The sequence below is a fragment of the Pimephales promelas genome, chromosome 13, assembly GCF_988280905.1.
Source record: "Pimephales promelas chromosome 13, fPimPro1.hap1.1, whole genome shotgun sequence".
In the NCBI taxonomy this organism is placed as follows: domain Eukaryota; kingdom Metazoa; phylum Chordata; class Actinopteri; order Cypriniformes; family Leuciscidae; genus Pimephales; species Pimephales promelas.
The window spans coordinates 32404697-32420285 of record NC_142781.1 but is presented as its reverse complement, the minus strand read 5'-3'; the positions used below and the strand labels follow the sequence as shown (position 1 = coordinate 32420285).

The 15589-nt window shown below is 38.8% G+C and overlaps 1 protein-coding gene across 11 annotated transcripts in view; it reads left to right on the top strand.

The window, feature by feature from the left end:
• tfap2d (transcription factor AP-2 delta (activating enhancer binding protein 2 delta)) overlaps positions 1-15180 on the top strand; it is a 94946-nt gene extending 79766 nt beyond the window's left edge. For 9 of the 11 annotated variants that reach the window (XM_089118898.1, XM_089118901.1, XM_089118902.1 and 6 more), the window contains 7 exons: positions 5759-6256; positions 8354-8414; positions 11215-11380; positions 12165-12283; positions 12736-12877; positions 14148-14261; positions 14348-15180. In XM_089118898.1, coding sequence (XP_088975024.1) covers positions 5792-6256; positions 8354-8414; positions 11215-11380; positions 12165-12283; positions 12736-12877; positions 14148-14261; positions 14348-14564 — 1284 coding nt within the window. In that variant the 5' untranslated portion in view covers positions 5759-5791 and the 3' untranslated portion in view covers positions 14565-15180. Of the gene's footprint in view, positions 1-4922; positions 5093-5117; positions 5612-5758; positions 6257-8353; positions 8415-11214; positions 11381-12164; positions 12284-12735; positions 12878-14147; positions 14262-14347 lie in introns of those variants that run through there. The other 2 variants (XM_039647813.2, XM_039647819.2) reach the window with 2 other exon arrangements.
• The last annotated feature ends 409 nt before the right edge of the window (positions 15181-15589 follow it).

Genomic DNA, 15589 nt, shown 5'->3' with positions numbered 1-15589 from the left:
TATATAAAATAAACTTCTTTGACATGAGTATGCCATGTGAATACTATCCATTCGAGGTGGATTTCAGTCCAATAGTGTTGCCATTTGAACTGGTTTAAGCTGAATCAGATTTCAGTGGTTTTGAACTGGACACATTCTTAATGGCAGACACTGTACTTTATGGGAGCTAAACAGCTAAATAAAGTAGTATACTCTTTTTAAAATAAAGGCTCCTAAAGAAAAAAAGCCATTTTTGGTTCCCCAAAGAAACTTTTAGTGAACGGATGTCAAACAAAACAAAAAAATGATATATAAAGAACCTTTTTCCACTATAAAGAACCTTTTGTGGAATGGAAAGATTCCATGGATTTTTCATGGAACCTTCGACGCCAATAAAGAACTTTTAGTTTTAAGAGCGTAGAACAACTTTAACCGTCAAGGGTTTGTGTATTTGCTGCTGGTGGTTCATAATTAGCGTTGAATGAGATGTGACCTGCTTTACTGTCGCTGCAAAGCTTTTAATAAATGTAGGTTGGATTATAACTTTAGGGTTTCTTTATAAACAACTACTGTTTTAATAATAGTTTTTGTTAGCTTGTTCTCTTATTTCTAAGAATAAGAGGACAGTTCATCTCGATTATTAGATGAAATTGGGTCTAGATTAAAAGAATCAAACTTTCTTTAGTCACTCAAATGGCCATTCAACAAAGCAGGCTGTTCATGTAATTATAAGTGAGTTTCCTCACTGTAGCTCTGCCTCTGGTGAACATAATGAAGTATTGATCCATTTTCATGCCGAAATTGGACTTTAATATGACTTTTGCTGGTCAACTGCACAAGCTGTCCTCCTCAGGTTGGGGTAATTTTTGAATTTTGAGACGAATCCCATTTTAACACATAAAGGGCTCTTAAATTAAAGAGGTGGTGTATTTGAAAACTGCTGTGGTTATGTCCAGTGTTGGAATGATTCATGCATTGCTTTAAGACTTACAGGAGCGTCGCTTATCCAGAAGTTTGTTGCGTTCACCGGACCGTAACGCTCTGTTTGTAACGGACCTTTGACTCGGAACTAATGAAGAAATGAGACGGAAGCAAACGATGACAGAAGTTAAATACTATGTCATCGAGCAGATGCTCAGATGTAGAATTTAATATTTTAATTTGTCAGAAATTTCGACACGTCTTTTAACTGAATAGCCTGTCAAACTTTTTCATGGCTGCATTTTATTAGCTAGGCATAGCCTATATAAATTAGCTATTATCATTATTATTAAAGATTAGAATGTGAACATTTTGAGGCCTTCATTACTTTTTGGGACTTTTTGTTTGTGTGCGTGCATGCGTGTGTGTGTGTCCGGGCTCTACCGTTATTTTGGCAGATTGCTCATTTTAATTAACGCTCATTTTGCGCGCATCTGGCACGTGTCTAGATTTAAATTAATTTTTTTAAGATTCCGTTTAGTTCACTCAAGGAAAAATAATACACGGACGGTGAGTGTTGTTTGTTGAATAAACGAATGAATGAATTTTCAGTTGGTCATTTGTCAAGACATCTCGGCACATTTGATAGGAGACGGGAGAAAAGCCGTTATTAGAGAGTGTAAGTAGGCCTAGTTAAAATCCTACGAACAGCTTTACTGACAGTTTAATCTTTCACTGTTATTGATTCTACTTGGGAATCTAACGAAAAGGACCAAACAATCCAGCCTGAGGCCTATTCGTGTGTTGTTTGAGGTAAATTTAGAGTCTAATCATGCAGGCCTATTGTCTATTCTAGCCTACTTGTCAAACATAAAGTTTGACGTTACAAATGTAGCTTACACTGTTGAATGAAATTAACCAAATACCTCGAGTTTTTGTCCCAACAGAGTGAAAATTAATTTAGTGCACTTCATTAAATACACCACGCGCTGAAACTGACGCTGTGCCCCTCCCCCTCCAGATCTATTAGCATATAAAACTCTGTGTGTGCGTGTGTGTGTGGTAAATGTAGGTCACATCGATGAGGACTGCATACTTTTTGTAATTAGAATTATCTGGTAAACACCTTATTCCGTGTTTTATTGCAGAAAGCTGAATAGCCGTTACTTAACGGACGCCGACACCATATTGAGCCACGAACTAGATGAACTTCATTATTGGCCATTTGTCAAACAAACGTTATTGTCAACATAAAGCGTAGGCTACTTCGCCTAAGTTTAATTCAAATATTTTGATTATCTCTATCAAATATGCTATATTTCCAGATTCACGGCACTTAGCTACACTAAACACAATCCCACATTTAAATGTTTTAAATAGCCTACAATTTTAAACCCAACCTTGTCCATATTTGCCCAAACATATGAACGCTCTGATAAGCTTTTTGACAATTTTTTTAGATGTTTTTTTTTTATCAGCAATTCCAATAAGCAGATGTGACTTTTGAACAATCATATCCAACAAGTTTGCATTTTAGCAAGCTGATCTGCTCATAGATTAGCCATCGTAAAGTTTGCTAAATGTTGGATAAAACATTTGGATAAAAACACCAGTCTTCATGATTTCTACCAGTGTTGTCGTCTTAAAAACCTTTCTTCATATTTTGAGTGTCTGCCAAAACGTTTAGATCTTCCATGTTGATATGGTTTGAAATTAATTCAGGCTTTTACGAGTCACCAGTCTTAGCTTATGATTGTTGCTGTTCTTTATGATCTGGTGGCAGCCAGCTGCCAGTCACAGTTTGGGACGCTTTTAATCCAATGTTAAATCAATTACAGTCAACTCTGGGCCAAACTTGGACACCTCCTCTAAAGTTTCATTTTGCATCTGTTATTCTTATTTCTAATTTTCCATGGATTGGTGGCGGATTTGGTGAAACGATCTCGAGAGCATCCAGACCGAACAGATGGACTCGAGCCCTGACCGGTACAGCGTGCATATGTGCATCCGCTGCTGTGCGCGTTAAGCCCTATTAAGACCGTCTACCGTGCAACTGGTGCTTCTCTCAATCCCGCGAGCTCTCGCAGACTACACAAGCGAAAGCTTCTAATCCCTCACGTGAGAGGACAGGTTCTCTCGCGCTCACATCGTGTAATTCACAGTCTGCCTGGGGGCCTTATATATATATAGCTATATGAAACCAGACCGTGTTATTTAATAAGAGCCTATAGGCGATTCATATCCACCGTCACCTCGAGACCTTTACAGTGCATTTACAGCACAACAACCAGCTCTTTACTCCACTATTCTGTTTTTAGTTAGGCTAACTGTATTAAAAATCACCATGGTTGAATTAGCTTAGCTGATTAGCCTACATTGTGCCATGTTAATCTGAATTCGTCCTGGTCTTCTTGGATCATATAGCCTAAACCTATACCTTTCTGTTTTGTTTACCAGAGAGAGAGAGGGTCAATGATGTAGGCCTGCTAGCTCAATAATATGTCTACTTAGAATAACATCAGACGTTTTAGCTCGCCCATTAAGAGAAAATAAAAAGAGGCTTCCCTTCTCTCACGTTGTTTTTCGAGTAAAACATTTATGAAGCGAAATACGTCAGTATATGTGTATGTTTGTGAGAGGATCCTCCCTTTGCGCTCGAGGCGTCTCCGTGCGCCCTTCTCATGCACGAGGGCGCGAGCCCGCGGTAATTTGGGTTAAATAAAGGGAGCATCAGCTTTTTAAACACTTAAAAACTGCCAAACCTCTAGCAGACACCAAAACCTTAAGAGTTGAGTATTTTGCTGCTGGGGAGGGAGGAGACATTCAGAAACACTGAGAACGAGAGGGACTCACTTAAACACACACTCACATTTGCACATGATCAAGTCTTTCCCATGAACTGTTAAACGTCATTAGGTTGCCTGTTTTATTTCCAGAGGAAAACATATAGCCTACAGTTATTAATATTTCGGACCTTTATCACAGGCTGTAGGTAATATGGGTGTCCGTGTCTTGTCATGCACCTGTGAGGTTCTTAAAGCATAAATTTGACCGACATGCTGATTTAGGCGAAGACCCCCCATGCGCGCTCAAATCATCATCCTAAACGTGCACAAAATACTTTCAGAGTGGGTCAGATCGTCACTGTCCCGGTTCGGTAAACGAAAGAACAAAAACAAATTGGCTGCAAAAGGATTAAACTGAATCAGAAGTGACCAGAGAGCACCGATGTGTTCAAAAGCCATTGCTAAAATACGTAAATGAAAGTATCAAAATACTAAAAAATAAATAGTGTGGTCTATTTAAGGTACAACCGATAATAAAGAGGTAGGCTATAAGTAGGCTATATCATTAAAACAGTCTTTAAATAGTTCCTACATTCAATAGCCTGTTATGATGTTTTTCGCAACATTTTTTTACAAACGAATTTTTCTATTAAAATGGAAAAAATGCTTTGTGCGATGATAATATAAATTAAAGGTAGGCTACATATTTTTTTCTACCATTAACTGTATTTCAATTAAATTTGCTTTCCTGCAACGTGTCTATCATTCAGTTAAATTGAAATTAAAATGTTTAATAAAACCGATTAAAATCACACTTTAAACAAGTGAAATAACGAAACATAATGTTTAATCGTGCAATCATAATTACAGTGATACAATACACCGAGTTAAACTTACGTGTTTGTTGGGGGAAAAAATCCAAAAAGCTGGTAAAAGGTAAAGCCGCGAGGAAAACAGAGACAAATAAAACTGGCCCTTCTACAGAAAGCGCTAACGATCTTAAAGAAATGTCCACAAAAATCATCAAAAATGTTGAAAGCGCACTTGGTTCCTTATTAGGCGAAGATACAATATTTATTCCGTGTCTCCAGGGATGAGGCTGCTCTCTCTATTGTCCTCCCTTTCCTCAATGCTGATGCTTAATTTTCAAAACTTCTATATTACCAAGGGACCTACGACATCAGCCGGAGAAATACCCAGCAAGTACAAAATCCGAGCCAGGGAGCGCTTTGTGCAGAGGGGAGGCATTTCAGCCGCTTTTACCGACTGCGCGAGGCGACATTTCATTTTCACGCGCTATTTTGGGGATTTTTTTTTTCTTTCATTCGTCCAACAGCGCGTGGAAATCGAGTTATTGGATCGCGAGAATGTCAGCCACATTTCCGGGACTGGTGCACGATGCGGAGGTATTTAAATTAATTTCTTATCACCTCACAATAATTTCACTTAATTTAACGTTTAGCATCGCATGGAGGGAAATTATGATCACTTAGAAAAGCGGAATGGAAGTTAAGACTTCTGAGGGGAGTTTGCTGCAAAGGCGAGGATAAATACTAGCCTATTCGGTTCTGGTGAAAATACCTTTTACTAGTTGCTTTTTTCGGTTCTCGAACGTGCATGTAAAAATCTCCACAGTTATTGGAACCATTTGCTCGTTATTTTTTATTATAATAAGTAGGCTATTAGTAGTGTACATACTATCGTGTCTTGTGCTTACCTGCAGTGAAACGGGCGTAGATTGTTGGGACAAAAAGCTTTTAATGTCGTTTGCACGGATGTAGTAATAATAATATAGTCAAATAACACACTCCGTGGTAAATGATAGACAAATGAGGGAGGGAAAAAAACGCTGTGAGCTCGTGGAGCAGTTTGCAGTGTGTTTCACGCACTCCCTCCCAGGCACGGAGAGATGACATCGCCGTCAGGTACTTTTCTAAAGACACTTTGAGCTGCTGTGTGTGTTTGTGTGTTTGGGGAAGGTTTGAGTTTCCGCCGCGTGAGAAATGCGCGCGGATCGCTGCGAGCGCGTGTAAATGACATCCCTCATATTTTTCTCTTTTTTCCCCGCACAGATACGTCACGACGGATCAAACAGCTACCGTTTGATGCAACTCGGATGCTTGGAATCTGTGGCCAACTCGTCTGTCGCTTACTCTTCATCGTCTCCGCTTACATACCCAGCTACCGGAACCGAATTTGCCTCCCCGTATTTTCCCACGAACCACCAGTACACGCCCTTACACCACCAGTCCTTCCACTACGAGTTCCAGCACAGCCACCCGGCCGTGAACCCGGACGCGTACTCGTTAAACTCTCTCCATCACTCACAGCAGTATTACCAGCAGCTGCATCACGGCGAACCGGCGGACTTCATCAACCTTCACAACGCCCGCGCGCTCAAGTCCTCGTGCCTGGACGAACAGCGGCGGGAACTGGGCTGTCTGGACGCGTACCGCAGGCATGACCTGTCAATCATGAGCCACGGCTCTCAGTACGGCATGCACCCCGAGCAAAGACTGCTGCCCGGGGCGGGTCTAGGGCTGCCTCCGCCGGGGGCCGATGACCTACAGGTACAACTTCTACCGTACTTCAAGCACAAAATAGTAGCTACACACACTCAAATGTGTCGCCATCGCCTCACACGCGGGCTGAAGAGAAGTCGACGCCTTCAGGGATGTTGTATATAATCACTTTCACTGCCCGAACTGAAGAAATGATTGCCCGAGGGCCTGAACAAAAAACAACAACAACAAAAAACCTTTTAAACATCCGGAGAGATCGAAAAAGAAAAATCGAGGCCGCTCGAGCTAGCGGTCACTTTCTTTTCGGCCTACTTTCGCGCAAATAATTAATTTAATAAGACACAAATCATTATATATTATTTCTAGATAAAATAAAAATAAAATAAGCTCTGTATACATATGAAAAAACAACTATAAAAAAAGTGTGTAGGCTATAAGAAATGCATTAATTGACTAACACGTGAAACAAGACTTTTTAAAGCTAGCCTATATTTTGAAGCGTTTTCAAGCACCATATTTCAGTTGATTTAACAGGCGGATTTTACATATTTAATATAGTGAATATTGAGAAGTCTGAATTCAGCCGCGCGTATGTCGGGCCTCGCTGCTGTAAAGCCGCGGTTTCTTTTTCCTCCGTTAAAAGGCGGATTAAGGGCTTGAAAAAGTGCGAACAAAAGGCAAATCCTCCGCAGTAGAGCACCGTAGTTTATCCAATTTAGGACTTAATGTCAATCAACTGGTTATTTATGCACAGACATCTGAAACAGCTCAAGTTTAACTGGTGAGTCAAAAATATGTTAAGATCAAAATAATGATCCAGTCCTTTTAAAAATATGCAGCGAGAGAGTGAAATTGAATTGATAAAATAAATGTAATTGAGAGAAAATATTTTAGATAGCGGGTGATATTTTGGACATTTTACTTCATTGCATAGAATAAAATTTGTAATAGTACATTGAGCATTTAAACGATATCGACATAATTAATATAGAATTAATTGCTCTATAAAAGATCAGATCATTGCTCAATGGTAGTATAATGACTAATATAAAATGTGAAATAATACGTACATTTTTATTGCTTTGACTAATAATAAAACTAGGCTATATATATATAACTGTTGAATAATTTTTTATTTGCCCAGATTTTCTTGGATTTTCAGGGCCTATTTAAATAATGTGGCGTAAAAACCGTCTAAAACAATATAGGCTAGCCTTACTTTTCTATTTAATGTTGCATAGGCTATTTTACATTTTAATGCAATTTCAGAACATCATATTAAACTGTTTAATTCTATTTCAATATCGATGCCACTTTGCTATATATATATATATATATTATATTTTTTTTTTTCATGACTTTGTGTGCATGGTATATAGCCGAAGTTTAGGCGTGTTCAAAACAAATATCGTAAAGATTAGTTTTGGTATTGCTGTCGCGTGTTCAGACATTCTGCACGCGCGCACACACAAAAAAGGCCCACAGGAGAACAGACAGCAACACATACGTCCCGTGAAAAGGTTTTGGACCTTTCTTTGGTGCTGAATGAAACCGTGCGCGCGGTGCAGGCCGCGGAACAGATGCGGGCAGTCTCGTGCACACAGCGCATCTTTGAGCCGCTAAACAGATTTGGCACGCGGAACAATAGAAGCTGCCGCACCTTTAACACGCACACGCGTAATTTATGCCTGATCCGACGGGTTTGTATATTGATTTTATAATCACTTTAACTGCGGGGAAAAGAAAAATAGAGCAGGAGTTTGTTAAAGGGTTACAAGAGCACGCCAGTATGGTGTCAGTGCATGTGGATGTGAGCGTGTGTGGGTGAAATATGTGTGTGAATGAATGCGTTTTTCTTTTTTCTTTGAATGTGTGTGTCTGACTTGGCCTCCAGACTGGTCGTGGCTCGTGAGACGGATTAACTCTTTTCTTTTGATGCAGTCCACTGTTCCTTTAGCTGATGACATCACTGATAAGAGAACGTAAATAATCTTTGTCAAACATTACAATGTAACAGGTTCCGTTACCTCTGCATTTTAACTAACCATGTGTCATACATCCTGGTCAAACACAAAAACTGATCCCAATGTAAGATTTGTTCAATATTGATCATCAAGTTAATATAGCCCATGTTTCTGTGTTTAGGGATCTGTTGATGGTCAGTGTGGACTCGTGTTAAATGGCCAAGGAGGAGTGATCCGGAGAGGTAAGGTCACAACACTAACTCACACATTCACTAATCATTTCATATTTTTCCTCATCCCTTCTACACTGTAAAAACAAAAAAACAAAAATAGAAGCAGTAAATAAAACAAAGTACACAAGAACATTCAGTCTGTCTACTTCAAAATTTAATTAATTTAAAACAATGTGTTGCCAATTTTAATTAACTTAAAACAATGTGTTGCCAATTCTTTGTGAAATTTACAAGCACATTCTGAGTGAAAATGTCAGGGAAATTTTCATAGGGTCAGTCCTGCCTTTCAAATGATTTTAGTATTTTATAATAATAGTAAACTAAAATAAATACGCTAAATTGTATTTCTATATGTATTAATTGCTTTCCAGTGACAAGACAATGATTTAAAGTTTTAGCATAAACATTTTAATTTAAAAATAATAAAATTCAATGTTGGTTTTATCCATTTATTTGAAAAAAAAAAAAAAAGTAAACTGAAAAACAAGGTCTTGTATTATTTTAGTAAAAAATTATAGGAAATATTTTTTTATTGTCTTTGATTGCATTAATGTAAATGTCAATCAATAGGCCTAATACATTCATTGTTATTGCCTAACTCTTAAATTATTGTTTGCATCATTAATAAATAATTACAACAAAGAAATAATAAACATTTCAGTATTAATTTGGCTACATTAAATATATGATGTATTTACATAAAATTTCTTTAATATTTCCTCAAGAATTGATATTATATATTTTAACGTAACGGTATTCTACGTTTTTGAAGGCAAATATCAAGTATAATGTAATATTATTTTTCTTATTATTTTAATGTTTTGTTGTCACAGACGTTGCTGTTTTTTCATGCAATGGAAATGAATGTTATTTTTAGTTTTAAAGCCCGTTTACTGTTATTCTTTCTTTCTAGCTGACGTAATTCAGAGAAAATTGATAGGCTAATTAATTAGTCAGAGAAAGCATAATGAAGGGACCGTAGGCTATATTGTTGAGAAGTTCAAACCCCGATAAAACACACATTTCTCAAGGTCAATCTCCGTTGACAGCCGTTCTCGATAACCTCAGAGGAATTTCTGTATTATTCTCTGTCTGCCGCTGTATTTTGTAAAATCGCGAGTCTTGTGTGATGAATCGAATCGTGTTCACGTTTCGTAATATTTTCTTAATATCAGTCGCATCTGTGTCTGCATGCATGCCTCTTCAAAGCAGCAGCGGATCGACACACACATGTGGAGTTTGCCATAAAGCGAACGGTGTCTTGGGCGCTTAATTTTTAATAAACTCTGTCTAGGTGTTGGGCTCGCCATCACTTCCAGTTAATGGTGTGCAGGATTTAGCCGCGAGCTCCGCCGCTCCAACCATCACAACCAATAATCATTGCTTTACCTCGCGCTCCGGTATCGATAGCTTCTCGCGCCTCGGGCGCACGCTTTGATATGTTAATGCCGCGCGGCTCCAAATTCAGTGGAGATCATATTAATGTTGTTCACACTGACTGCAGCTTTGGCTTCGTTGAATATTCAGATAACCTTTTTCAAAAGAAATCACTCAAGAAACGAGGATCCTACTTAGAAAAGTCGTCTGTGTTTTAATCATGATTATCCCTCTTAGCTTTCAGGAATTTGATCAAGCTACACCCCGCCTTTATACGCGCGCGCGCGCACACACACACACACACACACTTTCACTTCTGTGCGCGCCCGCGTGTGTCTGTGTGTTTTGAGTGCTGGGTGATGAGTGTAAACATACACCACCGCTACAGTTGAAATAGAAACAGAATGACATTTGGCCTATGTCTTTTTTTTCTTTAATTTTCGTGGCAAACTCGCAAAAAGCGCTTGATTCGCTTTGTGATCGCTCGCGCGCTGCCTCGGGCTACTCTCCCTCGCGCTTAAATACCCGCTATCGCCTCTGGGCCCGGCGCGCGCGACCAGACTACCGGCAATAGCTCTTTTTCAATTGCCCTTGGCAACATAAAATACAAACTACTTTGAATCAAAACATTTTGGGTGGAATTAATGTGAAGTGAACTTGCATGCTAGCAGAGATCTTGGGTTTGTCAGAGCGCTTTAGGGTGACTGATGAGGAGCAGGTTAGAGGCCCACTATAGCCAGAAAACCCCTTCAGGAACACACACATCCACATATGAACACAAATACACACGTGGCTATATAAGGTAGCCACACATTGATTCCAGCTCAGTCTGAGCATGTCATTTATAGATCTTTACAACATACACTGATCCATCTATAGTATGGATGCGACATACAAAGCTTAATAAATAAACATAATATTTAATAAATGCACAAATGGACAACTCCTGTACAAAACATAATTGTTCATACAGGTAGTTAAGTTGGAATGCAATGCATGCAGGTTTTATGTGCTCATATTATGATTTCACTTGAATATTTGAATATGTATTATGAATTATGATTCATATAATTATTAATATTTTCACTTTTTAAAAATTCATTTTTTATGAGTTCATAAACCACATGACCTTTTAAAATCAACTATAAAGCAAATAGCTGAACCCAATTCTCTCTTTTTTTACCCACCTACAGTTAATTTATACATTCATATATATTTTATGTTATCCGTCACGTTATCCGTCAACCACCCATATACATTTGCACAGCTTCAAAACAGTTGGCTGTAGCAAAATAAAAGCATTATGAATGATTATGCACCTTTTTTGTTCAGCGATCTGACTTTCTAATTTGCAACACTCACTAACAGAACAGGCTAGCACCGCCGCCGGTCGTTTGTGAAGATCTGACCTGTTGTCTGTTGTTGTGTACAGGTGGCACGTGTGTAGTGAACCCTACAGACCTGTTCTGCTCTGTACCAGGAAGACTTTCTCTTCTCAGCTCTACCTCAAAGTACAAGGTCACCATCGCTGAAGTCAAACGCCGCCTGTCTCCTCCGGAGTGTCTCAATGCCTCGCTACTCGGTGGCATTTTAAGAAGGTAAGAGACCCGCTTTTAACACACATGAAACTCTTGGAAATCTACATATTAAAGCATCGAAATCTGTACACAAGTCCTATAAGAGAAGCATAAGAGAAGCATGCTTGGCACAACAATGTTAGCCACATTCAGTCCGAAGACTGCCAATCATTGAAATATGAAGGAAGACTCCATTTTTACATATAGTTCAATGGCAAAACAATGAAAGCGACAGAAAAATAGATGGGGCATGGAGTCCTGGACACTTAAACCAGAGATAAAGAAGAGAATGTGGCTGTATGAGAGAGGGAATGAGAACAGTGAAGCTGAGGCTCCATTATTGATGAGGGACACAGACTGGAGAGCAGAAATGAGGCCAGTGACGAGAAGAGAGAAGAAACACACACACACACACACACAGGACAAAACATCCTGTTAATGCACAGGTTCATTAACGCCTGCAAAAACATTCACAAATTCCTTCTATATAAAGCAAAAATGAGGATATTGAGTGTTAAATGAATGTACGTTACAGCCCGAACTCATTATGCATGGACATGAATGAGCAAACCAAGCATCCTGTTTGGTCCTGAGTATTTGTATCCATTGAAAAATGCAAGGACTCACTTTAGTTGTCACACAGCCACAGTTCTCATGCGCTCACTTAAGAATGTAGGTTTGTAGAGTGTTAAGGTTTAATAATGTAGAAGTGCTTTGGGAAGAAATGACTGGATGAGATATGAAATGTGACACATGCAGTGCGTAAGTGTGTTACTGATGGACTTTCTCCATCTGTGTGGGTCAGGGCCAAGTCAAAGAACGGTGGTCGCTGCCTCAGGGAGAAACTGGACAGGTTGGGACTCAATCTCCCAGCAGGCCGCAGGAAAGCAGCCAACGTCACGCTGTTGACCTCTTTAGTGGAAGGTTTGTGCTTTTTTTCCTTTTAGAAATGCTGCTTTTTGAAGATGCCCTTGTTTATTTGGTTCAATGCTAATTTGACTCATTTTATGAATGATTTGGTTAAAGGAGGCATTTTTAACTGCACGAAATGTAATGGCGACTTGTTTTATTTAATATCTAGTATTTCAAAGTATTTTTGTAATGTCGTGATATCTGAGCGTTTACATCAGAAAAGCATCTGGTTGAGTTTCTTTGTTTTTGTTGAGGATGATATCTGTTAAGATTGAAACATCTATTCTACCATAAAAGAAAAAGTCGGAAATATTCTTAGTCTACAGACATAATATTTATTACTCAAGGGAAGTTGGAAATGAATTGAGACAGATTGATGCAACATCTATGCAATTTTTCAGACAGCATTTAGAGAATGAACTGAATTCCGAGCTTCATCTTTCCTCCTCTCTGTGTGTGTGTAGGGGAAGCGCTACATCTGGCTCGGGACTTTGGTTACACCTGTGAGACAGAGTTTCCCACCAAAGCGGTCGGGGAGCATCTGGCCCGCCAGCACACGGAACCAAAGGAACAGAACGCGCGCAAGAAAATGGTGCTGGCCACCAAGTAAGACGCCAACACTTTAGTGCTTTCAGCCAAGTCTGTTTACACGTACCACTTTATTATAGAGACATTTAAAGTCTTGAAACAATGAGACCTTCATATGCTCTTAAAATCCACTCTTAAAAATCAAGGTTTTTACAGCAAAGCCATTTTAGTTCCCCAAAAGACCATTTTTTTCTCATTTTGATGAACATTTTAATGATCAGAAGAAACTTTTCCACGAATGGATGTTAAAGGTTCTACTTGGAACTATAGATAAAGAACCTTACATTTTTTAAAAAAAATTGCTGATAATTTACTCACCCCCATGTCATCCAAATTAAGGTTTTTGATGAAAACATTCCAGGATTTTTCTCCTTTTAATGGACTTCAATGGGAACCAAACAGTTCAAGGTCCAAAAGACAGTTTCAGCACAAACCGCAAACTGTTCAAAGGACTTTAAACGATTCCAGACGATGAATAAGGGCGGAACGATCGCTCATTTAAAAAATAATAAAAAAGTTTAAGTTTTATAAGCTCAAATGCTTGCCTTGCTCTGTTCTGTGATGCGCGTTCGTGACTCCTGTTTGAACTCGTTCATCAAAATGAACGAATCTTTTCCCGAGTCAACTCGTTAATTTCGTTCGTTGAATGAACCAAATGACACGAAAAAAGTCTCGTTCATTTTGATGAACGAGTTCGAACAGGAGAGTCACGAACGCGCATCACAGAACAGAGCAAGGCGAGCATTTGTGCTTATAAAACTTCAACTTTGTTATTATTTTTTTAAATGAGTGATCGTTTCGCTTGATTAAGACCCTAATTCATCGTCCTGAATCGTTTAAAGCCCTTTGAACAGTTTGCACTGAAAGTGTCTTTTGGACCTTGAACCGTTTGGTTCCCATTGAAGTCCATCATATGGAGAAAAATCCTGGAATGTTTTCATCAAAAACCTTAATTTCTTTTCGACTAAAGAAAGAAAGACGTGGACATCTTGGATGACATGTGGGTGAGTAAATTATCAGTAAAAGTTTTTTTTTAAAAGTGAACTACTCCTTTAAGAGTGTGCATATGAACGCCTATGCGAAACTGCACCTTAGAGAATTAGATCTTGGAAAAGGTTTTGTTGCTGAGGATTGGAGGCATGTTTTCATGCATGTGTGTAATGTGAAAACTAAGATCTCATTAAATCTCCTTTATGTATTACTTATGAGGAATGGCGCTTTTGTTTTATTGTGTGCATTTTCCAGATGCGTCCTTATAACTGTGTTTTGAATGGCTTTGTGTCTCCAGGCAGATCTGTAAGGAATTTCAGGATTTGTTAAGTCAAGATCGATCTCCACTCGGTTCCTCTAGACCAACACCTATTCTGGACTTGGACATTCAGAGACATCTAACACACTTCAGGTACAGAGTCAAAGCCTGCATGCAGACAACATATACGTACGCGAATGCAAGTATTTTTAATAAGCATTTTCTGTTGTCTTCTTCAGTCTAATCACGCATGGATTCGGTACGCCGGCGATTTGCGCGGCTCTTAGCACCTTTCAAACGATCCTCAGCGAAATGCTTAATTACCTGGAGAAACACTCAGCCAATAAGAGCGCAGGAACGCCAGACACCAGCCAGATCAATTCCAACTCGGACAAAACACTGCGCAAAACCAGCGAGGCACAGACGAAGGACGGTAAAATCGAGAAAACTGAATGACTCTGACGCAAGAGTGGCCGCTTTCCCGATTCCTGATCTGAGCCCTGATGGGCGGGCCTTGTTCAGGGCGTGGCTACTTGGGGCGGGGTTATAGGGATTTTATTCCATATTCTTTTATTGATAAGCTTAACTGGCATAACTTCCTACGACCTCAGCTTTCCCTGTATGTACAAACCAGTCATTTCATTCTCACATTACGCAAAAAAAACACGAACCATTTTCATTATTTTATAAGTTATTGAATAAGTTATTTTGCCTAAAGTTTGTCTGTATATAATTAGTTTAAATAATGATTTTAAAGATGCAATATCTTTTATTAAAAGACTCACATTCCATTTCTGCCAAGGTCGGTTTGAGACTGTAAATTATGACAGGCAACGTTCCCTGTTGCGTTAGTTACTGTATATTGTGCATGTTAAACTTTGTACACCATCTGAAACGGACGTTCCCCACTGTTGTTCCAGAACACAAACTCTTGACTGCATTTGTAAAAAAAGTTATATATAAATATATAAATTCAATCTTTTCTTGTAGGCTTTGAACTACATATATGAAATAACCATACATGCAAACTACTGGTGTTCAATAAAGCATATTGCTCAAAGTCTTATATTAACTCACGTGACTGGGCTTGAAATTCATGTGCTAGCTACTTCATGTGTCAATACAAATCATATTTTATGTGCATTTGCAGTGCTAGGTTATGGATTTGACTCATTAATGATTAGCCTAATCAATCACATGTTCAACTTAACCTGCTATAGCTTAAAATTCTCACTCTCCTACGTTTGTTCGGTTAAATAAGTGTCTTTTACTCAGACGAGAAGTGTTCTCAGGCTGTCCTTCCTCAGGCGTTTCCTCATCCTTAATCTGGAGATCTGCTTTCCTTCAATGAGCCTGAAGACCTTTATTCGCCGGTTTAGATCTGTTAGAATTTTAAAATGAACACTGGAGGAAAGTATTTGCTTTTGTTCACTCACTTACACTTGTAGCCAGTGAACTCATTTAACTTAAAACACAGAATA